The 26,346-nt window shown below is 53.4% G+C and overlaps 1 protein-coding gene across 3 annotated transcripts; it reads left to right on the top strand.

Moving 5' to 3' along the window:
* Positions 1-4,517: 4,517 nt before the first annotated feature.
* On the top strand, positions 4,518-25,279 carry ABCB9 (ATP binding cassette subfamily B member 9; the record flags this gene model as incomplete). 3 transcript variants are annotated; one of them, XM_082667181.1, is made up of 11 exons in its annotated part: positions 4,518-5,118; positions 9,261-9,375; positions 9,951-10,081; positions 11,061-11,266; positions 13,449-13,646; positions 14,946-15,074; positions 17,019-17,207; positions 17,672-17,845; positions 19,967-20,126; positions 21,717-21,853; positions 24,294-25,279. In XM_082667181.1, 11 exons carry the CDS (start codon positions 4,518-4,520, stop codon positions 24,552-24,554), a joined length of 2,301 nt encoding a protein of 766 aa, XP_082523307.1. In that variant the 3' UTR covers positions 24,555-25,279. The 3 variants fall into 3 exon arrangements, with proteins under 3 accessions (XP_082523307.1, XP_082523309.1, XP_082523308.1); XM_082667183.1 differs by lacking the exon at positions 17,019-17,207; XM_082667182.1 differs by lacking the exon at positions 14,946-15,074.
* Positions 25,280-26,346: the final 1,067 nt, after the last annotated feature.

Here is a 26,346-nt window from a genome sequence, read left to right on the forward strand (position 1 = left end):
ACAGGACCTGCAGTGGGGATGTGGTCACTTGCTAATCCTGTGCCATTCCTTAGCTCTTGGGGTCAAGGCGAGTTGACCCTGTCTTCCTGGGCACAGCAGACCCTGGGCAGTGCCTGCTCTGACCTCTGGCCACCACCTTGTCCTTGTCCCTTGGGGCACACACGTCACCCTTGTGCCCACGATTTGCCCTCCTGCTCCACCTGGCCAAGCTCAGTTGCGTCCTCCAGGTCAGGCAGATGGTGTGCTGGGACATGGCTCCAACCAGCCCACTGGCCCCCATCCTCCCCTCCTCCCAGTCTTGGCTGGTGGTCTCGTCCCCTTCACTCTCCTGCTCAGTAACTTTAAAAATAACAGAGTAGTCTGTCCCCACTGAGGGCTGTAACCTGACCCAAGTTGGATTCTGCTCCATCAGAGCCTGGAGTAGAAGGACTCAGCACTTAGGAGCTGGGGACCCCGGTGCTCTTGCTGTTCTGTCCCCAGTTCACGGGGTGACCTTAGACAAGCCTCCCTCCCTCCCTCTCTGGGCCTTAGTTTCCCCATCTGTAAAACGTGGTTCAAATAGTCTGTGATGCTGGAGTGCAAAATTTTCTTTTATTCCAGTGAAGAAGATAAACAGCTGGGGCTCCCATGTGGGTGGTTGTCAAATGACATTACCCGAAGCAGAGGGTGTCGGGAAGGGACTGACCCAGTGACTGGGAGTCGGGATGGGGAGGGCTGGCCAAGCCCCTGGGCTTCTGCCTCCTGTCCCACTTCTGAATCCCAGCTCCTTCCCGGCAGCTAAGAGACTCCTTGTACCCACCAAGAGGTGAGTTGCAGCCAAGGTGGCTGACGGGGCCCAGGCAGCCGGCAGTAGCTTGGCCAGGAGGCCTGGTGAGGCACCCGGCCAAGAGCATCCCTCCCGGGGCTCCAACTCACACTCACCCACTTGCTGGCTCCTCGAGGCCTCTGCATTGCAGCAGATAGAAGCCTGCACTGGCAGCCCAGCCAGGGCTGGGGGTGGAACAAGGGCCTGGGCAGGGGGTGTCTGTTCCCCTGTCCCCACCTTCACTCCCTCCCCTGCCCTTGATCCCAGTCAGCCCTGGCTTCCCTTGGAGAGGCAGCTGCTGACAAAGCAACTGTCTTCTCTAGAACATACTTGAGTCTTCCTAGAAGTGCTGTGGTGACAGCAGGGCCCAGGCTTGGGGACCGTCACGCCCCTGGGTCCCCTCTGCATCTCAGACCCTCCTGAGCATCATTAAAGGTCTTGCCTACCCCTGAGATGCTGTTTTGAAGAATTATGCCTTTGGAGTTGAGAGCACAGATTTTGGAACTCGAAGGCCTTGGTTCACATCCCAGGTGTGCCACTTCCTAGCTGTGTGACCTGAGGCAGGTTACTTAACCTCTCTGTGCCTCAATTTTCTCACCAGAAAATGGAGATAATAATAGAACATACCTCATAGGATTCTTGTGAGGATGAATGCATGTAAATCACTCAGAACAGTGCCAGGTGCACGATAACATCAATAAGTGTCTGCTCTTGTTACTTTTGCTGCTGTCCTTGTCATTGTTGTCACTGTGTGTCATCAGTTCTGCTTCTTAGCTGAGCCCCCTCTGGTATAGACTATTCTCCTTCAGTGAATACTCTCTGTTAGCACTTGCTATATGTATGTATGTGTGTGTGTGTATATATATATATACATATATATTTAATTGAAGTATAGTTGATTTACAATGTGTTAGTTTCTGGTGTACAGCAAAGTGATTCAGTTATCCATATATATACATATTCTTTTTCATATTCTTTTCCATTATGGTTTATTACAGGATATTGGATATAGTGCCCTGTGCTATACAGTAGGACCTTGTTGTTTATCTGTTTTATATACAGTAGTTTGTATCTGCTAGTCCCAAACTCCTAATTTATCCCTTCCCCACCCTTTGGTAACCACAAGTCTGTTTTCTATGTCTGTGAGTCTGTTTCTGTTTCATAAATATTTGTGTCGTATTTTAGATTCCACATATAAGTGATATCATATGGTATTTGTCTTTCTCTTTCTGACTCACTTCACTTAGTATGATAATCTCTAAGTCCATCCACGTTGCTGCAAAGGGCATTATTTCATTCTTTTTTATGGCTGAGTAGTATTCCATTGTGTATATGTACCACGTCTTCTTTACCCATTCCTCTGTTGATGGACATTTAGGTTGCTTCCATGTCTTGGCTGCTGTGAGTAAGGACTTGCTATATTGACAAGCACTTTAGCTTAGCAGTTTAGAGCCCAGCTTTTGGAACCAGACAGCTCTGCGTTCAAATCCCGGCCCTGCTGCTCACCAGCTGTGTGATCTTTGGCAAGTTATTAGCTTCTCTGGGCCTCCGTTTCTCCGTCAGCTAAATGGGGATGATAATAGTGTAAATCTCGTGAAGTTGCTGTGAGGATGACATAAGCAGACACGTACAAAGCACGTGACCCACATAAAGGGCGGGGCTGCTAGGAAGGGCCGTGCCGCCTAACTGTTTGCTTGTAGTAATTGGGCCCCTGCCGTGTGTCAGGCATGTGGTACCGAGATTGTGAGCCAGGTGCTGGGACCCTTCACACACTGGCTCGAGTCCTGGCTGGGGCCTTGGTTGGCTGAGTGATATGGACCATGTGCTTTTGCCTCTGTGTGCCTCAGTTTCTCCAGCTGTAAATGGGAATGTGGAAGCAGCAGCCTCATGGGGTTGTGTGGGGTTTCTGACATTGGTCTGAGCACTGGAGCTGTGGGGGGAGAGGGTCTCTCAGTCTGGCCCCCATTCCCAGTCACTACTCACAGTCACCCTTCCTGTTGCTCTGCACCTCTCCCCTCTGCTGGGGACTCCAGAGCTTTGCCCATTTTGCAGATGGGACAACAAAGACCCCAGGGGAGAGAGGGATGAACCCAAGTCATGAGGTGGCACTCAGGGGCACACCCAGTCTGGTCCCAGTCCTGCCCTGGACAAGCCCCACTCCCAAACTCAGGCCCCCAGGCCTACCTCCCTCCGTGTCTCCGCAGCTCCTGGCGTCTCCCAGGCCCTGGTCCAGGCCTGAAGGACCCAACGTGGGACATACCTTAGGCAAAGCAGACATCGCGCTCCAGAAAACCACAAGGGGCTAGGGCTGAGGGCGAGGGGCAACCTGGGCTGGAGGAAAAGATTCTGGAAACTTCCAGGCAGATACAAAAGTCTCTGGGTTGCTCACAGGCCTGCAGACACCCCTTCTTGGTCTAAGAGGGTTCAGGTTTATTTCGGGAGACTGAAGGCCTGATGTGGGGAGGAGGGAAGTGGACAAACATTTATTAAACATGCACTATATGTGGTAACAATCAGTAGCAATTATTACGGGCTCAGCACTGTGCCCAGACCTGATGTTCACATATTAAACCTCCTGCTAACATTTTACAAAAGAAGAAACAGGTTCAGAGAAATTAATGATTGTAGTAGTAATAGCGGTAGCAGTCATAAGGCAATGACTCTTCATTATATCCTTTGCTGATTTCAGTTTCATCTGCAGAGCCCTGCACATCCCTGCACCCTCACCTCTCTGACCTCATGGGGCCTCTTTGCCTCCCTCAAGCCACACGTTCCTACCTCAGGCTCTGGCGTTGTCTGTTCCACCTGTCCAAAATGCTTTTCCCCCAGATCTCCACGTGGCAGACTCCCTCACCTCTTTCAGTCTTACTCAAGGTTTACCTTCACAGCGAGGTCTTCCCTGGCCCCCTATTTGTTTATTTATTTGTTTATTTGTTTTTGTCTGTGTTGGGTCTTCGTTGCTGCGCGCAGGCTGTCTCCAGTTGCAGTGAGCGGGGGCTACTCTTTGTTGCAGTGCGCGGGCTTCTCATTGCGGTGGCTTCTCTTGTTGCGGAGCATGGGCTCTAGGCACGCGGGCTCAGTAGTTGTGGCTCGCAGGCTCTAGAGCACAGGCTCAGTAGTTGTGGCACATGGGCTTAGTTGCTCCGCGGCATGTGGGATCTTCCCGGACCAGGGCTCGAACTCATGTCCCCTGCATTGGCAGGCGGATTCTTAACCACTGCACCACCAGGGAAGCCCTGGCCCACTATTTAAAATTGCCCTCACCGCCCCTCATGGCCCCTCGTTCCTCACACCCCAGCCCTATCTCTTAACATACTGTATCATTTAGTTATTATGTTTATTATCTGTCTCTGACATGAGTGTCTCATCTCCACAAGAGCAGGGATCTTTGTTATTTTTGTTCACTGTTAAATCCCCAGTGCAAAGAACAGAGTCTGGCCCACAGAGGGTGCTCAATACATATTCCTTGAATGAGTGGAGCCGTCACAATACCTCTGTGAAATCAGTATTCTTGTCACTGCCATTTTACAGATGAGGAATCTGAGGCTCAGAGACGTCAGGTGACTTGCCCAAGGTCACACAGCCAGCAAGTAGCACACCTGAACCCCTTGCCCTGTTGCCCCTACAGGTCTGGCCTCGCCCCACAGACAATGGCCTTGCCCCCATGAGCTAGAGCCTGCCCCTCGGTGCCTGCCCACCACCCGCCAGCAGGATGCAGCTGTGGAAGGCAGTGGTAGTGACCCTGGCCTTCATGAGCTTGGACGTCGGCATGACCACGGCCATCTACGTCCTCAGCCACCTGGACCGCAGCCTCCTGGAGGACATCCGGCACTTCAACATCTTTGACTCGGTGCTGGACCTCTGGGCGGCCTGCCTGTACCGCAGCTGCCTGCTGCTGGGGGCCACCATTGGCGTGGCCAAGAACAGCACCCTGGGGCCCCGGCGGCTGCGGGCCTCCTGGACGGTCATCGCCCTTGTGTGCCTCTTCGCGGGCATCTACACCATGGTGAAGCTGCTGCTCTTCTCCGAGGTACGCAAGCCGGTCCGGGACCCGTGGTTCTGGGCCCTCTTTGTGTGGACCTACATCTCACTTGCTGCGTCCTTCCTGCTCTGGTGGCTGCTGTCCACGGTGCAGCCGGACGCCAAGGCCCTCGAGCGGGGGGCAGGGGCCGAGGCCGAGGGCCCCCCTGGGGAGGACCGGCCCGCGCCCGAGCAGGCCTCCGGGGCCACGCTGCAGAAGCTGCTGTCCTACACCAAGCCCGACATCGCCTTCCTCGTGGCCGCCTCCTTCTTCCTCATCATGGCAGCACTGGGTAAGTGAGGGCTCTCTTCTTTCCTCTCACATTTTAACATCTTACTTACGTGGTTCAGATATCAAATTGATATGCAAAGGTAAACACTGAGAGTTTCACTCCTAATTCTACTCCTGACTGCCCTGATCCCGGTGCCCAGGGCTAACTCCAGAAGAAGGTTCCGGAAGCTTCCAAGTGGGCAGGAAACCACTTTTATTCCTTTCTTGTATATGCTTCCAGCGTTTCCTTATGCGGCTACAAGCAAATAAGTACATGTCACTCTCCCCACCTCTTACACTCCATTCTGTGTCTTGCTTTTCTCACTTAACAATATATCCCGGAATTTTTCCAATCGGTATCTCATTCTTTTATTTGGCTGTGTAATACTGCACTGTGTGGCTGTACCATAGATTATTTAGTCGGTCTCCCGTTGTTGGACTCTTGGGTTGTTTTGAGTCTTTTTCTCTTGTTCATACATGTTTCATATAAATGTGCATATATCTGTAGGATAAGTTCCTAGAAATGGCATTTATAGGTTCAAAGCATTTTTTGTAATGAAGCAGAATAGAATAGAGCCATCAGGGTATGTAGTCTGTGGTAAGGTTAAGTATTGTTTTGTGAAACTTTTATTTTAGCTGTGTGCGCCTGTGTGTGTGTCCTGGTTGGTGATGTAAATTGTATCTGTTACTGTGGATCTGGTCCAAACAGTTTTAAAGCAACACTCCAGCAACGTGGGTGGGAAGGGACATCACGGGGTGGAAACTGCACGGGTTCTGGGGGTTCGTGGGCAAGTGCTCAAACCTTTCAGAGACTCATTTCCTCCTTCTGTGAAATGGGGATTGGGAGCATCCTTATCCCAAGGTGTTGTAAAGTTTGAATAAAAAGACAGAGAGGAGGAGCTTCCCTGGTGGTGCAGTGGTTGAGAGTCCGCCTGCCGATGCAGGGGACACGGGTTCGTGCCCCGGTCCGGGAAGATCCCACATGCCACGGAGCGGCTGGGCCCGTGAGCCGTGGCCGCTGAGCCTGCACGTCCGGAGCCCGTGCTCCGCGACGCGAGAGGCCACAGCAGTAAGAGGCCCGCGTACCGCAAAAAAAAAAAAAAAAAGAAAAAGAAAAGACAGAGAGGAGAAGGACAGGTGCAGAGCTTGGTACGGCATGATGAGTACAGGAATGTTAGCTGCTATGAGTCGTTACATGTTTAACTCCCAGGGACAGAGTCTGGGAGTAGCCACAAAGCCAGAGTGATCTCAAAGAGGACAGGCGAACCCCAGAGCCCATTTCCTTGTACCATCCGTCCTCCATCCTCTCAGTCCCGGCCCCTTAACCGCTGTGTGATTTTAGGCAAGTTACTTAACCTCTCTAAGTCTCATCTCCTCATCTGTAAAATGGGCGTCAGCAGTTGCGGGGTTGTGAGGTTCAGTGAGTTAATCCGAGCAAGACGCCTCGGACAGCTCATGGCACACAGAAACCTCGCAGTAAACTTTAGTGGCCGTGAGTGTTGGGATGACCCCTTTTCATTTAACCAGATAGTTTCTCCTACTCGTGCTTCAAGGCCCAAATGTCTGCTCCTGAGACGCCTACTCAGATTCTGCCGACCGTGGCCCTTAATTACAGCATCGGTGACGTGAAAATCACATGTCCACTCTCCTTTCTCCCCTTCCAGGCTTTGAGCCCCTCGCGGACAGGGGCCAGGTCTGACTCATCCAAGGCCCTTGATACCTGGCACAGAATCAGACTTACTGAGTGAATGAATGCACGAATGAATGACCGTCCTGCCTGTGTGGGCAGATGTTGCCCCCACGGCCTCGTTTCCCCTGCCTCCCAGGGTGCTGTTGTCAGCTGGTGTGCGCTTAGGGAATACAGATGTCCTAAAATACAGCCGAGCAGATTGCACCAGCCTGCAGGATTATGTCAAGGTTATGGGCTTCAACTTGAAATCAGGCCCCCCGACTTCATCAGTAATTTTAATCAAGTTTACTTAACGTGGCCAAGCTTCAGCTTCTCGTACTGCAATGAGGGCTTCTTCAGGTTATGGTGAAAATTAAATGAGGTGAAGCACGGTGCCTGGCAAAACTAGGTACTTCTTCATAAAAGTTAGGTGCTGTGATTATTAACAATTATTTTTCAGTCAGCCAGCCTCCAGTAGGGTTCAGCTTTTTCTGAAACCTTATAATCTAAAAGAAAAACCACCCATTGTGAAAAAAAAAATGGTTAGTTTTGTGCTGAGTATCTCCCGTTGAGATATGGATTTCCTGGCAACCTAACTACAATAACCTTGGGCAAATGACTGAGCCTCAGTTTCCTCATCTGTAAAATGGGTAGAATGATAATAGACCACCTATGGGGTTATTGGGAAGCATTTGAGACTTGAAAGAGATGAGGGAGCAGCTATCTGGGGTAACAGTGCTCCAGGCAAAGGGAACAGCCCGTGCAAAGGTCCTGAGGCAAGAAGGTGCCTGATTGTTAAAGGAAAAGCAGAGAGGCCAGCACAGCTGGAGCAGAGGGAGTGGGGGGAGAGAAGAAGGTGAGGCAGCTCAGTAGCAGGGCCCAGTCGTGCAGGGCGCCGTCAGCCACTGTAAGGCCTTTGACTTTGATGCTGGATGAGATGATCTGCCTTGGGTTTCACAGGCTCCTGCTGCCGGTTGAGTGGAGAACAGGCTGATGGGGATAAAGGTGGCAGCAGGGGGAGCCAGGGGTTTGCTGAGATAGTCCAAAGGAGGTTGACAAACCTGGGTGGGGCAGTAGAGGCAGAAAATTCTGGAAACATTTTGAAGGTGGAGCCACAGGATTTGTTGATGGACTAGAGAGTTTCACCTGGTTCTTGGGCAGATTGGACAAAAGAGTTTGCATACCTGCTTAGCACAGCACCTACCCAGCAAGGGCTCCATAAACGTCCATGGTGGTTATTATCATCACTGGTGCTTGCTGGAATCATAATGCCGCTAGAGCTCGCTGATGCCCTTTACTTCCCTGTAGGTAAACTGAGGCAGAGATTCAGCTGAGGTAGAACTTCACAGGGGTGCCTGGAGACCCCATCTGGCCAAGGACACGGGAGACAGAGGCCCTCTCGGCTGCCGCCTTGTGGTCCCTGTGCTGAGACCAGCAGAGGGCGCCAGAGCGCTATAGAAGGTCTCACTGTCCTGGTTGAGCCAGTCCTGCAGAGCTGACCAGGGAAGGGCCTGCCCCACCTGCCCAGGGTTCATTCATTGACCTTTATTGAGTGACTCCTGTGTGCCCAGCCCTGAGCCAGGCTATGGCTGCTGAAAGAGCTGCAGTGAAAACGGGACACAGCCTGGTCTGACCACCTTCTTTTCCGTGTCCATCATTTCCATAAGATGGGAGCGGGAACTTACTCTGGGTTATTGGGAGGGAAGGCACAAGGAACGAGCCCCCAGATAGGAAGCTCATTTGGGTTTGAGTCCTGGCCCTTCCTCTTAATTGCTGTGGGACCTTGGGCGAATTACTCCGCCTCTCTTGAGTCTCCCACTCCCATGTGAAATGGGGTGACATCCCTGCCCAATGCCCCCCTCCCCACGTCCACCCAGGATTGTTGTGAAGATATAGCAGGACATATGGGTAAGAAATTATCTGACAAACTGTAAAGTGACCCCTCAAGAGGGGCGGGGTGGCAATTTACAGCATTGCTCAGAACCAGAATACCAACATACTCTGAGGGTCTAGAATTTGGACTCTGAACCCTCGGCCAAAGAGAAGAAGTGAACTTTGGCGTCTGTCAGCCACCAGCTGTGTGGCGGAGCAATCGTCAGCTCACCTTTTCAGCTCCACTTTGCTCATCTGTAAAATGGGTGATAACAGAGCCGACTTCAGGGTCCACGTGCAGAGGGGGTGAACCGTCGCACGGGAGCCCCTTGTCTCTGTGTGCTCGATGACTGGTCGCCATTATTCACGATAGCATGACCGAGTCTGTATAGATTAAGTCACTCACATTTCCCGTGTTCCTGTTCTCTGAAAAGAGAGGACATTAAGCAGTGTGGGACCCCTTCCCTGCCCCCTGCCCCGTTGAGAAGCAGGAGTTTGCCGAGAGAGAAAACCCCACGGTGGAGTCAGCGCTGTGGGTGGTATGGGGGCTTCCAGAGGCTCAGGAGGAAGGACAGAGTCTCCCCTGGGTGCCGATGCCCCCTGAGCCCGCCCTGTCTCCGCAGGAGAGACCTTCCTCCCTTACTACACGGGCCGGGCCATTGATGGCATCGTCATTCAGAAGAGCATGGAGCAGTTCAGCACGGCCGTCACCGTCATGTGTGCGCTGGCCATCGGCAGGTAGCAGCCCCTGCCCTCCCCCACCCGCCCAGGCCTGCCGCGGGGAAGGAGGGCAGGGCCAGCTCCCCAGAGGAAAAGGGGCCAGGGAGGCCCAGGAAATGCCCCCGGGGAGCCTGTGCCTCAGCTGGTCCCCGTGGTAACTAACAACCCAACTGGCTTAGTTCTGTCCCTTTGGTTGAGCCACCCTAGAGCAGCGCCCTTTTGTCCCTACAGATGGCTTCAGTCCTCGGGGTTCCCCTTTCACTGGCACCCTCCCACCCCCCGCGGTTTTCCAAATGGGAAACAAGGACCAGTGTTGTCTGTGCTCCTCTGGGAGGGAGAGGGGTCTGGCTGGTGGAGCTGGGCCCTTCACCCACAGTAAACGCAGTCCCCTCTGTGCCCTCACCTTGGGAGCTCCTGTTGGGAACAGGGAAGCCCCGTGGAGGTGCTGGCTCCGGAGAGTGGGCTCGAGGTCGGGGTGCCGCCCGGTCTCTGCCCTGCGAGGGGCCCACGCCTGCCAGCGGGGGGTGGCGGGGGTGGCGGTTGGTTGTCGGAAGGACGTCGTGCTATATGTAACATCTCTTATCTGCAATTAGCTCATTTGCCGCAGGTGTTCGGGGCGGCATTTTTACCCTCATATTTGCCAGACTGAACATTCGCCTTCGGAACCGTCTCTTCCGCTCACTGGTATCTCAGGAGACGAGCTTCTTTGACGAGAATCGCACAGGTTGGTCCTCCTGGGGCCTCGGGTGACCTGGGGCTGGGCCCGGCCAGGTGGGCTTGCCTTGCATTGAGGATTTAAGTGGGCACGTCCATGGTCTCAGTCCTGATGGCTTTTCCTGCCATCCAGTTCAGGATGGGGACACCCCGGGAGGCTGGCTTGGGCCTCCGGCCCTGCCTGAGCCCTGGGGAGCTGGCCTGCCGGCTGAGGTTTTGGTGTGAACTGCGGCCACTATAGGACCCTCGCTAGGCCACCTGCTGTCCCTGCAGCAACCAGGCCTCGCCTCCCACTGGCTTGTGGGAAGCACAAGGGCAGGGTCTACCCAGGCCTGTGGCCTGAGAGGCCCAGCTCCTATGGGAGTGAGCAGGGCGGACATGCAGGGCAGAGCAGGGAAGACATTACAGCATCCGGCCCAGGGCAGAGCAAGGAAGACATTACAGCATCCGGCCCAGATCCAGGCTCTGAGGCAGACCAGCCTGGGAGCAAACTCTGTCACTAACTTCACCTCTCTGAGCCTCTGTTTGCGCCTCTGTAAGATGGGAACAATAACGGTAGCTGCCCTGTGGGATTGCTGTGGAACTCTTAGCCCAGTATCCAGCAGTCAGTAAAGGGCTTTCTGTTCCTCTCTCCTCCACAGCCCAGATTGTTATTTCTGTGAGGGAAGAGGGGAGTGGCCCCTCTGCCAGTGACAGGGAGGAGACGTGGGCTCAGCTCTGGCTCAGTCACGGCCACGCTGTGTGGTGCTGAGCAGGCCTCTTCCCTTTCCTGAGCCTCAGCTGCCTCCTCTGTGCTCTGGGAGGTGTGACGCTGAAGCGAGATGCTGGTGACAAGGTCTGGGCTCAGAGCAGCCCTCAAGGGGCATCCACTCTCCTTCCCTCCCCACCCCGCCCAGAAGGTGGGGAAGGTCTGAGCTCCCCGAGGGTCCCCTGCCGCTGCCCACAGTGACCCCATTGCCACAGCGGGAGCTGAGCTGCCTGTGTTCCAGGGGACCTCATCTCCCGCCTCACCTCGGACACCACCATGGTCAGCGACCTCGTCTCCCAGAATATCAACATCTTCCTGCGGAACACGGTCAAGGTCACGGGCGTGGTGGTCTTCATGTTCAGCCTCTCCTGGCAGCTCTCCTTGGTCACCTTCATGGGCTTCCCCATCATCATGATGGTGTCTGACATCTACGGCAAGTACTACAAGGTAGGCCCCGCCTGGTCCCCGCTGGGGTCTGAGCCCTGGCAGCTCCTGAGTGACCCCTTAGGCAGGTTCAGGGGGCCACCAGGGGCTAGTGAAGGACCCATCGTAAGGCTGCATTTGCATTCATTCACTGGTTCATTTCACTCATTCAATAAATATTTATTGAGCACCTACTGTGTCCCAGGCACTGGTTTATATCAATGAAACAGACAGGGCCCCTGCCTTCAGGAGGCTTATATTCTAATAAGAGAAACAGACAATAAATAACAACGACGCTAATAATGAAAATATATAATACAGTAAAAGATCATAACTGCTAAGGAGAAAAATGAAGAGAGAGATTGGGAGCATTGGGGCTGGTTGCCAGTTTTAAATAGATCTTTCCGAGAAGGTGGCATTTGAGTAAAGAGGTGGACGGCTCGGGGAAGCACATTCCAAGCAGAGGGCACAGCCAGTGCAAAGGCCCTGAGGTGGGAATGTGCCTGACATGTTTGTGGAGCCTCAGAGAGGCCGGTGAGGCCAGAGCCAGGAGTGAGGGGAGAGCAGGGAGGTGATGGGGGCCAGATGGTGTCGGCCTTTGCGGGAAGTTTGGTTTTCACTCTGAGTGCAAAGTTTGCTCTCTTTCTATACGTTCATGTCAGGGGGGAGGGCTCAGGCCCCCGGGAGCAAGGCCCTCGCCCACGATGCAGTGATGGGCAGGCAGCAGTCCCCTCAGGCCGCCCCTTGGCACTGCCTCTGTCAGAAGGTCAGCCTGTAAGCTAGGCCCCTGCCTCACCTTCCTCCTGCTTCCTGCGATGGTGGGTGCCCCTGAGCCCTAACGGAGCCAGGCTGGGTTCAGACAGTGTAGGCAGCCCCTCCTCAGTGCTCCAGGCCTGCGGGGGCAGGGACACTCCTGAGCAGGGGCTGGGACACGTGATCAGCTCAGGGTCCCCAGTGTGGTCGGAACCCTTGGTGCCCATGACCTGAGGCCAGCCCCCAGATGGATCCGTTCCCCACAATCCAATGTGTCACCTCCGGCGGAGCCCACCACCCAGGAGGGCCCTCTCCCCAGCAGTTCTGGGTCACCGGCCTCACTGTTTTCCTCCCTGAGTAGAAAAAGTAAATATATGAGTTGGAGTTGGAGCTGTTTCCCTTCCACACCGCCCTTCCTGCCTTCCTGCCCACCCCTGAGAGGGGGCAGGAAACCCTGGAGCTCCCTGCACCAGCCCCACCTCTGCACACACCTCAGGCCCCACCTTTAAGTTCAACCGGGCAGGACCTCAAAGAAGCCCTGTTTAGGTCTCGTACCTGTACCCGAATGTGTAGGATACAGTCATCGCCACAAGCCACACACATCGCCCGCAGCCAGACATGACGCAAGGCACAGGCTGGCTTCTCCCAGGATGCCTGAGTGTACTGCCTGCTTCCGATGGCCTGGGCATGACTCGCAGGTCATGGGACATGCCTATGGAGGAGGCTGTCTCAGCCTCCTGGGCAGCCTTCCTGGCTGGTGTGAGATTCTGAGTGTGGTTACTGAAAGCCTGAATAGCGTGGCCCAGGGCGCCTTCTGGAACTCTGTGGACAGCAGCCTGGCGGTCACATACTTGGAACCACTTCTCAGCCATCCGTCTCCAGTTATAAGCACACGATGAGGGCAGATTTCATAGCCCGTGGCCTCCACCAGCATCTAGAACTTGGCTAGGAGTTCTGGAATCTCTGTGCCAACCCTCAGGCTCTCACGTAATTTAATATATGTTGCTGGACGTAAATGGTGCCTCCTTAATAGTTAGTGTTTCTTGTGTAGTGTACAACCTGAACAACCATCCAGGGCATCCCTGCTCTTATGCCAGCACAGAATCAGGTATTGAGACTTCTTTTTCTCAGAGGATTACCCAAAACTGTATGGTCACGCATAACCTCCTCTGAATACTGGAGATGACTTCGTGATCAGCGCCCCCATGCCTCAGGAGCTAGAGCCTCAGGAGCTCACCCTAAGAGCCCAGCTGGAGTCTGAGTTCAGCAAATCAAGCTAGAAGGGAATGGGGGAGGAGGGGAGCTGGGTCTTATCCCCTTGCCCCTGGAACTCCCTGCACAGAGCTGGCACGAGCTAAAGATAGAAAACACCAGAGAGGCCTGGGGGCTCAAGCAGAGGGTGAGACTGTGTGTTTTGGGGTCTCTTCCTTCTTGTCGCGCTTCCCACCCATAGAGGCTCTCCAAAGAGGTCCAGAATGCCCTGGCCAGAGCCAGCAGCACGGCTGAGGAGACCATCAGTGCCATGAAGACAGTCCGGAGCTTTGCCAACGAGGAGGAAGAGGCGGAGGTGTACTCACGGAAGCTGCAGCAGGTCTACAAGCTGAACAGGAAGGAGGCTGCGGCCTACATGTACTACGTCTGGGGCAGCGGGGTACGTGCCCTGGCCCGGGCAGGTCTCACACAAAGATGGGGGACCCCTAGATCAGGACATTAGCCCAGGTCCAGGCATGCTGATGTGACACTTGACTTTGTCCCAACTTTCTGCTTGTCCTCAGAGAATCTTTCTGGAAAGGAATTCAGCCTCTCAGTGCATGTCCTCAAGCAGGGCACCTCCTCTCTCCCTCTCACCTGGGCATGGGGTGGCAGGGTAGGAGCTTTCTTTTCCCAGCTAGGGAAGCGTCCCTGCCAAGGTGGGGAGTCACCCCGAGGCCAGCTGGGACCCATCCTCGACCAGCTTCCCTGCAGGTCCTTTGTCACAGCCACACACATGCCCCCATTAGAGTGTCCAGCTCACTCCCTGGGGGTGAGTTATAGACCCTCCTGGAGAAGAAGCACTTGGGTCCTGTCACTGTGTGCTGGCCACATCTGGGGGTGGGCTGTTGGGGAACAGCTGGGGTAGGAATAAGGAGGGTTTGGAATTTAGGGGGAGGAAAGAGAGGGTGGTCTACAGGGAAAGCAGGGAATAAGGACCTTCTGGGTCCCCCCAGGGTGGGCCACCCCTCAAAAGTGCCCAGCCAGGGAGAAGAAGGGCCTGAAATCCAGCTCACCTAGCCAAGCCTCTTGGCAGTCTGCCCACCAGCAGGGGCGCCTCTTGCTGATTGTGCAAAGGCACTGTGGCCCAGCCATTGATCTAGTTCTGACCCAGCATTGCTGGCTTGGGATGGGGAGGGGCAAATAGGGACCCAGTGGGTTGTCATGGGTACGCAGGTCCCACTCCTCTCGCAGACCACTCCCCCAGACACCAGAGGGGGCTGGAGGCAAGCACACCCTGGACACAGCCCCTCCTTCATGGAAACACAGACCTCGTCTGCTTTGCCTGGCTTGCTGTGTGACCTTAGCCAGTGGACTCAGCCTCTCTGAACCATGCTCTTCCCAATAAGGAGAAGACTAATAGCTCCAGTTTGGCCTCTCTGAGGCGCTTGGGCGCTGTGTATATGTGCCAGGGCCTTACAAAGAAAGCCTTGTTCCCAGCCAGGCTCATGGCCTGTTCCAGCTGGGGGCCTTTGCAGGGAAAAACTCCATGGCGAGGGCGGGGAGGGCATGAGTGACAGAAGGGCCCCAGCTTGTGGGAGGCCATCCCTGCTGCAGGCTGGAGTTTCAGTCTGTGGCTGTGAGTGAGGCGCCCACAGCTGCTCTCACCTCCCCTGCAGGGCAGGGGACAGAGAGGCTGGGGGGAAGGTCTGAGCCAAGGCCCCCATGACTCAGATCCCCCTTTCCCTCTTCCCTCCAGCTCACTCTGCTGGTGGTCCAGGTTAGTATCCTCTACTACGGGGGCCATCTCGTCATCTCAGGGCAGATGACCAGCGGCAATCTCATCTCCTTCATTATCTACGAGTTTGTCCTGGGAGATTGTATGGAGGTGAGGGGCCGGCGGGGGGAGGGGGGCCCCGGGGAGAAGGGAGAGGGAAGGGAGAGGGATCTAAATGGGGGTGCTCCAGGGTTCACGGGAGGTGGTATTTCTTTCTAAAGAATGTGACAATACCAATAATACAAATAAAGAGAGTAACACATACAAGTGACAGCAACTCCATTTATGGAGCAAAGTGGCAACGACAGCAATTATTTCAGAAGGTTCTCCTGAGCACACTGTGCACGGTCAGTGCTACTCCAGTCCCCATTTCCCAGAAAAAGAAGCTGAGGCTCAGAGTGGTTAAACGACTTGCCCACCACGTTTGTAAGGGAACCGAGTTCAGAGGCAGATGGTCTGACTTTATTTTAACCCACTTTGAAGAGTAACTCCATGGAAAAAGAACAGAGTGGGTTTTTTTTTTTTAAATAGACTATGTCTTAATTTGGCTGCCCCCACCAGCAGGTCCCGAGACTAGGGAGCTGGCGTGCTTGTGCCGGAGCTGCCATCGGTCACTGCTGGAGGATGCCCGGAGTGCTCCTCTGGTCTGCCTCCCTCCCCCCACAAAGCCCTCGGCATTAAGATTGAGCCTCTGTGTCCTGCAACGATAAAGCTCAAAGATGCGGCAGGGGAGGGGTGGGTTAGCATCTGCTGCAGACGGTACTTTGCGTTAGCTACAGTCATCCATGCAGTGTCATTTGGATCAGCGTCTCGGAATCCGTGCTTCAGAAACATCCACACTAGCGGGCAAAGACGTGTGTCCCAGGATGTTCAGTGCGGCACTGTTTATAATGGTGAAAAGTTAGATGCCTGTCAACCAGCGATTGGGTGAATACAGTACATCTGTATTCTAGAAACAGTCCATCTGTGCTATGAAAACTAGGCAGCAGCCACAAAAATCAGGTAGAGCTGTGTGCACTGGCATGGAAAGAACCCTAAGACATGCTCTTAGTGAAAAAGCTAATCCCCGAGTCATAAGGATGGTCTGATCCCATTTGTGGGTTTTTTTTGCATCTCAAAATGATTTAATTACATATGTGCACGTGTTTGTGAAAGCACAGAGAAAGGACTCGAAAGACACAGTACTCGGATAACCGGGGCCACCTCTGGGATGAAGCAAGAAGGACAACTTATACACTTGTATGAGCACTTGTATCTCAATAGGAATAATTATATCCAGATATTATGATAATAGCCATAGCTGTGGTGTGTTGGGGCTTTACTACGTGCTAAGCACTGTCTTCGCGGAACCATGACAATGGTACTAATATCACCCCTATTTCATCAACCAGGACCCGCAGTCACAGCTCATAAGGGCCTGAACTTGGGAGCCAGATGTGCCTGGGTTCGAATCCTGGCTCTGCCACTTCCTGGCTGTGTGACCTGGGGGAAGTTACTTGAGCTCTCTGTGCCTCAGTTTCCGTATCACCAGGAAGGAGATAATGATAGAACCTACCTCATAACATATATAAGTACTCAGTAAAATGAGTCATTATTCACACTTACACTTGTGTATATTTTTACCCAAGGAGATGTATAGTATAAATTAAGGGCCATTTTTAAAATTGAAATTTAAAAATTCTGTGACAGCTGAAAGAGGAAGGTCTGATTCCTGTTCTGCCACATTCTGCCTAGTTCATTTAACTTCTCTGTGCTTCCGTTTCCTCCTCTGGAGGGTGATAACACCTACTCTGCTGGACGGTGGTGAGGTTTAGCTATAACACACAAGGCACCAGTACTTTTTATTGCTGTCCTCATTTTTTCATTGTCGTCATGATCTGCTGTACTAGCAGGTGGGGATCCAGCAGCCTCCCGTGGGCACCCCGCCCCCAGAACTGCTGCTGTGTGCTTGCTCTCTCCTCACTCCCTTCAGCTCTCTGGCACCGTGGCGGGGGCGGGGGTGTCCCAGGATCGGTGCGTCGATGGGTCAGGAACGTGTGTCTACTCCCCCCGCAGTCCGTGGGCTCCGTCTACAGCGGCCTGATGCAAGGAGTGGGCGCCGCGGAGAAGGTGTTTGAGTTCATTGACCGGCAGCCAACCATGGTGCATGATGGGAACTTGGCCCCTGACCACCTGGAGGGCCGGGTGGACTTCGAGAACGTGACCTTCACCTACCGCACTCGGCCCCACACCCAAGTCTTGCAGGTGAGAGAAGACCCAAGCCCCCCCCCCACCCCCCGGAAGTCATCCTTTCCCTCATCCCATCTCTCGCGCACCTCCTACAGGCCAGGCCATGGCAGTGCAGCCAGGAACCTGAAAGGCCAGGAACACTGAAGACAGATCATATTAACAAAAGGATTCCTGGAGAAGTGCTAGGAAGGCAATAAGTCAGGGGTAGTCTGCAGAGATGGTATTAGCAGTCAAGGAGGGCTTCTCGGAGGAGGTGACATTTGTTATGAGACCTAAACAAGGAGCAGGAGCCAGCCGATGGCTCTCTGCAGAAAGAACATTCCAGGCAAAGGAGACAAGTATAAAAGTGCTGCCCAATCCTAGAAAGGAGAGCATTCTGGGGGCCGGTGGTGGGGCAGGCTAGGAAGGGTGCCCACCTGCGTCTGAGGCCAGAGCATATGAGCCAGGGGCCCCACACCGTGTCTGCGTGTTCCTTGCAGAATGTCTCCTTCAGCCTGTCCCCAGGAAAGGTGACAGCGCTCGTGGGGCCGTCGGGCAGTGGCAAGAGCTCCTGCGTCAACATCCTGGAGAACTTCTACCCCCTGGAAGGGGGTCGCGTGCTGCTGGATGGGAAGCCCATCAGCGCCTATGACCACAAGTACTTGCACCGAGTGGTACGTGCATGGGCCTTTGCTGCCCTCCTCCGCCCTTTCCTTGTCTGACCTTCTCTCCCACGGGCACGCACACAGGTGCAGGAAAGAGGGCTCAAGACACACGTACATTTCAAAGAATTATCACCATTTCAAGAATTGGAACATTCCAGCACTCTCCCCACAAGAAGCAACGTCTTGCCTGACGCTCACGATCGTCATTTCCATGCTTTTCTTTTGTTCCCATCTCTACGCCTCCCCGAACAGCGCAGCTGTTTTGCTAGTTTTAAACTCCGTCTGGCTGGAACCGTAACATGTGTATTCTTTGTGTCTTGTTCCTTCCACTCAGTGTTATTTGTGAGGTTTCCAGGTTGAGGCTGTGTTTGTAGTTCACTCATTTTCATTTCTGCAAGATAATCCACTGTGTAAACATGGCACAGTCCGTTTATACATTGTTCTTGATGGATATTCCGGTTGTTTCCTGTTTTTTTACTATTACCAGCAATACCGATATGGACAGTTTAGTCCATATCACGGTGCCCATGGGTGGGTAGGTTCTCCCAGAGCCTCACCTTTAGTAGTTACTGCCATTAAGGTGGTTTACTTTTTTTATTATTATTATTTTTTTACACATTACATTCCCACTAGCAGTGGATGAGAGTTCAGGTTGTTCCGCATTTAAGTTATCTCCAGTATTTAAAGGAGGCTATTCATGACCTTACAGTTTTGAGTAATACTCTCAGAAAAGTAGACTCGACACCTGATCCTCTGCTGGTATAAGAGCAGGGATGCCCTGGATGGTTGTTCAGGCTGCACACTATACAAGAAACACCAACTATTAAGCAGACACTATTTACGTTGTCTACATACATTAAGATATATGAGAGCCTGAGAGTTGGCACAGAGATTCCAGAACTTCTGGCCAGTTGTAGATGCTGGTGGAGGCCACAGATTGTGAAATCTTCCCACCTATGTGTATATAACCAGGGACAGATGGTGGAGAAGTGGTCCCAGGTTTGCCCCCACCAGGCTGCTGCCCACCAGAGTTCTGGAAGTGGCTCCTAGAAAGAGCTGTTCAGGCTTTGCAATAGTTAACACACTCAGACACTTAATTTTCTCAGACTGTTAATATTGCCAGTCCTGAATCTGTACCAGTTGGTATTTAGAGGTAGTTCAGTGTAGAGGTCTTTTGCATTTTCCTGGTGACTAAAGATATTAAGTCCCTTTTCATATGTTTATTGGTTATTTGGATTTCCTCTTTTGTGAATACCTTCTCTATAAATTTAAATTTTTAATTTTCATAAACCCAGAGCAGTAAAACTCAACAACCTAACCATATTCCCATATATTCAGAGAATTTCATAACAAAGACCTGAGGTGACTCCACCTCACCTTTTGAACTCCACTCCGTGTCGGGAACCGGCATTGGCAGTTTAGTCAATATCCTTTCCAACGTGTTTCCTACCTTTATATAAACATACCTATATATAAAGGCACATATGCTTTTTTTAAACAAAAATAGAAATATGATATATATATTACAGTTTGATTTTATGGGTGCACTGTAATCATTTAACCAGTCCTCTGTTTATGGAGAACTAGATTGTTTTGTTTTTTTCTTTTTCCTTTTTTGCTATTTACAGTGTTGCAATGATATCCTCCAACTACATACAAATTCCTAAAAGTGAGACCATGAGACAATAGCTCCTTTCAGTTGTTCTCTTACAGGGAGGGGGCACCATCCAGGGAGGTCCTTGTGGCCTGGGTCTGCTGTGCCCCCTTGCCTCCTGCCAGGGACAGGCTGACTCACAGAGTTACACTCCACGCTCTTTCTCTCTTTCTTTCCAGGTCAGGGGCAGCCAGTAAGCTCCGTCTTGGAGGTCAGGGAGCTTGACTGGGCCCAGAGCGGCAAGCTTAGCAGGGCCCCAGTTTGTTGGTCAGGGAGGCTGAGAGCTTGTGCAGAAAGTGGACTCTGCTGTTCGGAAAGAAGAGAGGCAGCTGAATGCAGCTGCTGGCCGCGGGCCCTGATCAGATTTCAGACCCAAGGCTCCCGGCGTCACTCAAGCCCAGGGCTCGCGAGGTTCCTGGTGACAGCTGGATAGACGTGTTCCAGGCCTCTCACAGCCCATCCTTCCTCCTCCTCAGATCTCCCTGGTGAGCCAGGAGCCAGTGCTGTTCGCGCGCTCCATCACAGACAACATCTCCTACGGCCTGCCCGCCGTGCCCTTCGAGGTGGTGGTGGAGGCCGCACAGAAGGCAAATGCCCATGGCTTCATCATGGAACTCCAGGATGGCTACAATACAGGTACAGAGCCCAGAGCATCACCTCCACCGTGCCTGGAGGTCCACCCTCAGGGATGCAACCCTGAGTTATGCACTGCCCTCTGCCAGCTGAAACTCACATAACATAAACTTAACCACTGTATTTTAAGTGAACAATTCAGCAGCATTTAGTACATTCACAGTGCTTTACAACTACCACCTCTGTTTAGTTCCAAAACGTCATTTTTTTTAAAAGACACTTTTTTCTTTTCTTTTTTAAAATTAATTAATTTATTTAGTTTAAAATTTTTTGGCCACATTGGGTTTTCGTTGCTGCGCACAGGCTTTCTCTAGTGTGGCGAGCGGGGGCTTCTCATTGCAGTGGCTTCTCTTGTTGCAGAGCATGGGCTCTAGAGCGCAGGCTCAGTAGTTGTGGAACACGGGCTCAGTAGTTGTGGCGCACAGGCTTAGTTGCTCCGCAGCACGTGGCATCTTCCCAGACCAGGGCTCGAACCCATGTCCCCTGCATTGGCAGGTGGATTCTTAACCACTGCGCCACCAGGGAAGTCCCTGAAATGTTATTATTTAAAAATAATATAAGTATTATATTCATTAATTATAGTGACTTAATTTTATATTAGTAAATATTTTAATTTAATAAGTTGAACAATATATTACCTTATAGATTTTATTTAACATATTTAAAAATTTTAACTCTCGCAATGGGACTATTCATACAATTCAAAACTAAAAAAATAGACATAACGATAGCCAGTGCGAAGTTTTATTTCATCCTGGTCTTCACTGCCAGGGCCCCCCTGCCCCCACCCAAACATCTTTCATTATTTTCTTACATGTCGTTTTGGAGTTTCTTTATGCAAGTATGAATATGTATTTTTATTCCCTCCCGCCCTTTTACAGAGAAAAACCCAGCACATTCTATTCTGCCCCCCAGTTTTTTTAAGTGACCTGTCCATATAGATACCTAGAAAGCTGCTCTTTTTTTAACTACTGCATAGTACTCTGTTGTGTGACTTTATAATTATTTACTCAAAAATAACTGATTTCCTGTTTCCTGTTGATGGACATTTGGTGGTTTGTTTCTTTGTTTTTGTTTTTTTTTTTTTGGCAATAACAGTGCTGTGAGTCACTGCGCATGAGAAGGTGAATCTGTAGGAAATATTCACAGAGATGGGTTTGCTGGTCCAAGGGCTGTGCCTCTGTAATTGTGCTCTGTAGACTTGTACAGCACAACCGGATAGACACAGCGGTGTGTGCACGGCAGCACAGGGCCCGCGCCAGCAGTACCTCAGGGAGAGGAGGGAGTGCCCTTTCCCCTCGGCCACACCAGCACAGTGTGCTATCAAACGTGTGGATTTTTGCCAGATTAATAGGTAAAAGTTGGTATCTTGGTACCAATTGCACATAGTTGTAACTTGCATGCCTCTTACGAACAGGGAGGAAGAGCATCCTTTCATGAGGTTTCCAGCCTGTGGCCCTTGTAGCCCCACCTTATCCTGGGGAGCAGAGCTCCTGTGGCAGCAGGGAAAGGCGGAGGCGGGGGTTGCTTGCTGCTTCCCAGGGCCACCGGCCTCACCTCCCGCTCACTTGCCCCTGTGTCTCTGCCACGCAGAGACGGGGGAGAAGGGTGCCCAGCTGTCGGGCGGCCAGAAGCAGCGGGTGGCCATGGCCCGGGCTCTGGTGCGGAACCCACCCGTGCTCATCCTGGACGAAGCCACCAGCGCCCTGGATGCAGAGAGCGAGTTCCTGGTGAGTCGCTGGGTAACGGGCGATGCTGGGGCAGTAGCAGCTCCAGGCGGCCAGAGCCCTCCCTCCCCCAGCAGACGGCTGCAGGGGCCCTCCCAGGCCAGCAGCTTCCTGGACTGGGCTGTCCCGGAGCTGAGGGCAGGGAGCGGGGGCAGAGGAGGCCCAGGGCCTGGCCACCCTGGCCCAGCCTCTGGCTCGAGGCGTTGAAATTATATGGAATTAGGTTAGGGGTCAGGAGGTGTGGGACGTGGACAGGAGCTCCGCTCTGCAGCTCATGGCTTGCGTGTGTCTCTTACCCCCTGAGTCTCATTTCATTGGTAAAGAAAGAAGGGCCCCATAGTGTATTTGAAGAGGACCAGCTACCTCAGTCCCTCCATGAATCATTTACTACACAGGTATTTAATGTGCGCCTCCCGGGCACCAGGCGCTGTTCTAGGCACCAGGGGTTACATGGGCCCCTGCCCCCAAGGTGTTTCCAGTCCAGAGGGGGAGACAGATAACAAGGAGATAAGCATGAGTTCACCCTGGGGCCTGTGCTATGTAGAAAATGGCAGTCATGTGGGGACTTCCCTGGCGGCCCAGCAGTTAAGACTCTGCGCTTCCAGGGCTGGGGACGCGGGTTCGATCCCTGGTTGGGGAACTAAGATCCCAGATGCCGCACAGTGCGGCCAAAAAAAAAACAAAAGAAGAAGAAACAGTCATGTGATAGAGAGATTGAGGGAAGGGTCACTACTGTCAAAGAGAAACACTGCTGGACATTAGTTAAAGCTGGGAAAACAGATTTTATAAGTAGCTACTGTCAGTAGGGAAAAGAACTGAGCCCCATTCCTGTGCAGGGGTGACAGTGGTGACAGAGCCTTTCACAGAGAGATTGAGGGTGTAGGGAGGGTGCAAGAGTGGGGGACCAGGAGAAACGCACAAAGGGCTGGGCAGTGCAAGTGTGATCTGTCCGCATGGCTGCTGGCCAGCAGTGGTTGTCCTCTACCGAGACTGGGAGACAGGGGCCCTTTCCTTCCCATGATTACAATGAGATGGCATTCAGGTCCCGGAGAAAAACATTCCTGAGTTTTAGGAGATCTGCATATATATCTCCAGGGGACAGGGGAAGGTTTTACAATTATAAGCCCTTTTTGGAAAATGCTCTAAGAAAGGGAGCTCTGGGGCCCACCATCAGGTGATGTCTAGAAGTCAATTCTCCTGGCAGCACTGGGCATTTAGGGGCTGGGGTCATCCTAGCAACAAGGCCTTGAGCTGCAGAAGCCCCCTGGAGTGTGGCCGTCTTAGTGCAGAGTTTGGATGGGGTCACACGTGCCAAGAATCCTGCAGTTCATGCCAACAGAACCAGGGTCATCAGGTCCCACTTGACCTGAGACCAGAAAGGAAAGGAGACAGCCAGAGGGGGGCTGGGTAAGAGAGTCCCAGGGAGAGGGGGCAGTGGGGGCAAAGTCCCAGAGTAGGTCCACAGCCAAGCCCCACGGTCAGCGTGGCTGGCGGTAGGGTGAGGCAAGGACAGAGTCATAGGGGGACACAAGCTCCTCAGGCCCTGGAAAGGAGTTTGGATTGTTTTCCATTAATAGATTTTTATTTTATTTTTTTAGAGCAGGTTTAGGTTTAAAGAAAATTAAGCAGAAAGTACAGAGAGTTCCCATATATCCCCCTCCCCGCACCACGAACAATGTCGCCTGTTATTAACATCTTGCATTAGCGGTACCTTGGTTCCAGTTGACAAGCTGGCATTAATGCATTATTTCTAACTCAAGACCACAGTTCATATGAGGGGTCACTGTTTGTGTTGCGCATTCTACGGGTTTTGACAAATGCAGAATGTCATGTTATGCAGAATAGTTTCACAGCCCTAAAACTCCCCCAGGAGTTTGGATTTTATCCTAAATGGGACGAGAAGCTCTTGGAGGGCTTGGGGCATGAGTTCAACAAGAACTGATTAAAAACGTTAAATCCACGCGGGGAATGGATGGGAGCAGGGCAGGTCAGAAGGAATGGTGGCAGAGGTGGAAAGATGGCACAGAGACACACCGGGGAGATGGAGCTACAGGACCTGCTGATGGGTCGGATTCCGGTGCTTAGGGAAGGATGAGGAACCAGGTGATGCCTGGTTGTGTCGGCGTGAGCTTCGGGGCTGACGGTGAGACCGTTAACCAAGGCCAAGGCTAGGGGAAGGAGCAGGAAGACGAGAAGACGACCATGCTCGGGGCCCCCCTGTCATCCGCCGGGCGCTGCCCTGTGTCAGGCTCTGAGCTCCGTCCCCCGTGGACAAAAGCCAGGAAGCAGGTCCTGTGCCAGCCCTTGCTTTACAAGTAAGGAAGCCTCAGAGAGGCTGAGCATCTAGAGGACGCGGTGGATCTGGGATCCCAGCCGGGACCGGGCGGGGCAGTGGGTGGCGGCGGAGACGCCCGTGTGAGCCGGCGCCCTCCTGTTTCCACAGATCCAGCAGGCCATCCACGGCAACCTGCAGAAGCACACGGTGCTCATCATCGCACACCGGCTGAGCACGGTGGAGCGGGCGCACCTCATCGTGGTGCTGGACAAGGGCCGCGTGGTGCAGCAGGGCACACACCAGCAGCTGCTGGCCCAGGGCGGCCTCTACGCCAGGCTGGTGCAGCGGCAGATGCTGGGGCTCGAGCCCGCCTCGGACTGCACAGCCGGCCACAGGGAGCCGCCGGGCAACGGCGGTCACAAGGCCTGACCGTGGGCCCTGCCTCTCCTGGTGGGGCAGAGGCTCCAGTGCCCACCTGGCAGATGTGCCCACGGGGGCCCCCCGGCTGCCCCCGCTGCCCTCCGAGCCCAGGTCCACGGCACTGGAGGGCCAGCTGCCCTGTCCCACGTGTCCCCGCTTCCTGCGTCTCGCCCCCGGTTCCCACCCTGTTCCCCGGGCCACTACCAGCCCCCTGCTGCCATGAACGACCCCCTCCAGTCTGGGCAGTGGAGACACCACTGGTCTCTCCAGCTGGTCTCCCAAGGTTTCTAAGTGAAGGTAGAGCTACCTTTTTAAACTAAGATCTTAACCAGGTTTTTTACTGCTTGGTTCTGATGGGCCCCAATCTCCTAGATTTCAAAAACATTTTTCTAATTGGGAGCAATGATGGGCAAGTTCTAGAGACTTCTGAGCCGGGAGTGAATGACCCTTCCTAGGAGCCTGGGGGATGTCAGGGAGAACTAGGCCTCTACCCTCTGCCCCTGGAGAGAAGGGGCTTCCCTGTCCCGGGGTGCGGGGGAGGGAACATGGGGAGGGGACTTCCTGTCTCTCCCTCTTCCCAGCTCTGTGAGTCAGGCCAAGGGTGGGTGGGGAGTGGAAGGCACTTGCCTGCCCTTACCCCTTCCGCCCTCCCAAATCTAAGCCAGTCTCACTGTGAACCACTACGGACCTTAAGTGGGAGAGTGAGGGGCTGGCCAGGCCTGGCGGAGCCTCAGGGTGTCCCTGGCCCAGCGCCCAGCGCTAGCCCCTCCCCCTGCCCGTCCCATGGCTGGCGGCCCCTTCCCCCATCCACCCTGCCGCTCTGCTCTTCTGAGGCCCTTTGGACGTTTGCGAGTCGCGTTCTCTTCCCTGTCCAGTGGACGGGACACTGGCAAAGCCCAGGTCTGGCTTTGTAGCGGGGTTGCAAGATGTTGGGAGAACCCGGTTAATAAAGTATACTACCTCTGACCCCTGACTTCTGACCTCTTCCTGGGCCGTCTGCCTCATCACCTGGTTAGGTTTCTCCATGCACTAACTCTCCCCCGGCCCTGCCTGGTGTAGTTGTGGGGAGACTTTGAGTGGTCTAGGGCCTCCACCCAGTGTCCAGGAGCCCCTTCACGTCCCCAGGACCCCAGCGCAGACATCCATGTCTGTCTGTCTGCCTCCATGGGGCTTGTGCGGGATAACAGAGACCTGTCTCCTCTAAATCCCTGGGGCTTCTGTACCTCCCGGGAAAGCCGAGACCCAGCAAATGCCACCTGTTTTTTTCCATCAGGGACAGGGCGCCCCACGCCCACCAGCCCATGGCGCCAAGAAATATTACGCAGCAGAACAGCTCAATCAGAAGAGAGGCTTAGGACAGGACACAGGAAGACCTCCTGGTGGTGCTTCTTACTTGCTGGATTGTGTGGGAGTCTGGGGTCCCGGGAGGGGGGCTGGGCAGTGGCTTTTACCAACTGGTAGAGAAGTATTTCAATATTTTAACTACTGGTACAGTCACACTGCATATACCAGCTCCATGTCTGCCGTGTACCCGTTTTCCTGCCAATTAAACCAAGGCCTGAGACCCAGACTGTTGCCAGCTGGGTCCCCTGCTTGCCCTCAGGGGCTTGGGCCTGCCTGGAGCATCTCATTTATCCAGGACCCTCTGGCTCCCCACCTGAAGAAGCCATCATGAAACTGAGAACTGGGTCCCCCAGCAAGAACCTGCTTGGGCCCAGGCTGGGGTTTCAGGTGGAATCGGAGAGACACCAGGTGCTTATCATCCATTCTCATTTAATCCTCACAACAACCAGTTCTCTCC

Source organism: Grampus griseus, assembly GCF_964374135.1.
Source record: "Grampus griseus genome assembly, chromosome: 12".
In the NCBI taxonomy this organism is placed as follows: domain Eukaryota; kingdom Metazoa; phylum Chordata; class Mammalia; order Artiodactyla; family Delphinidae; genus Grampus; species Grampus griseus.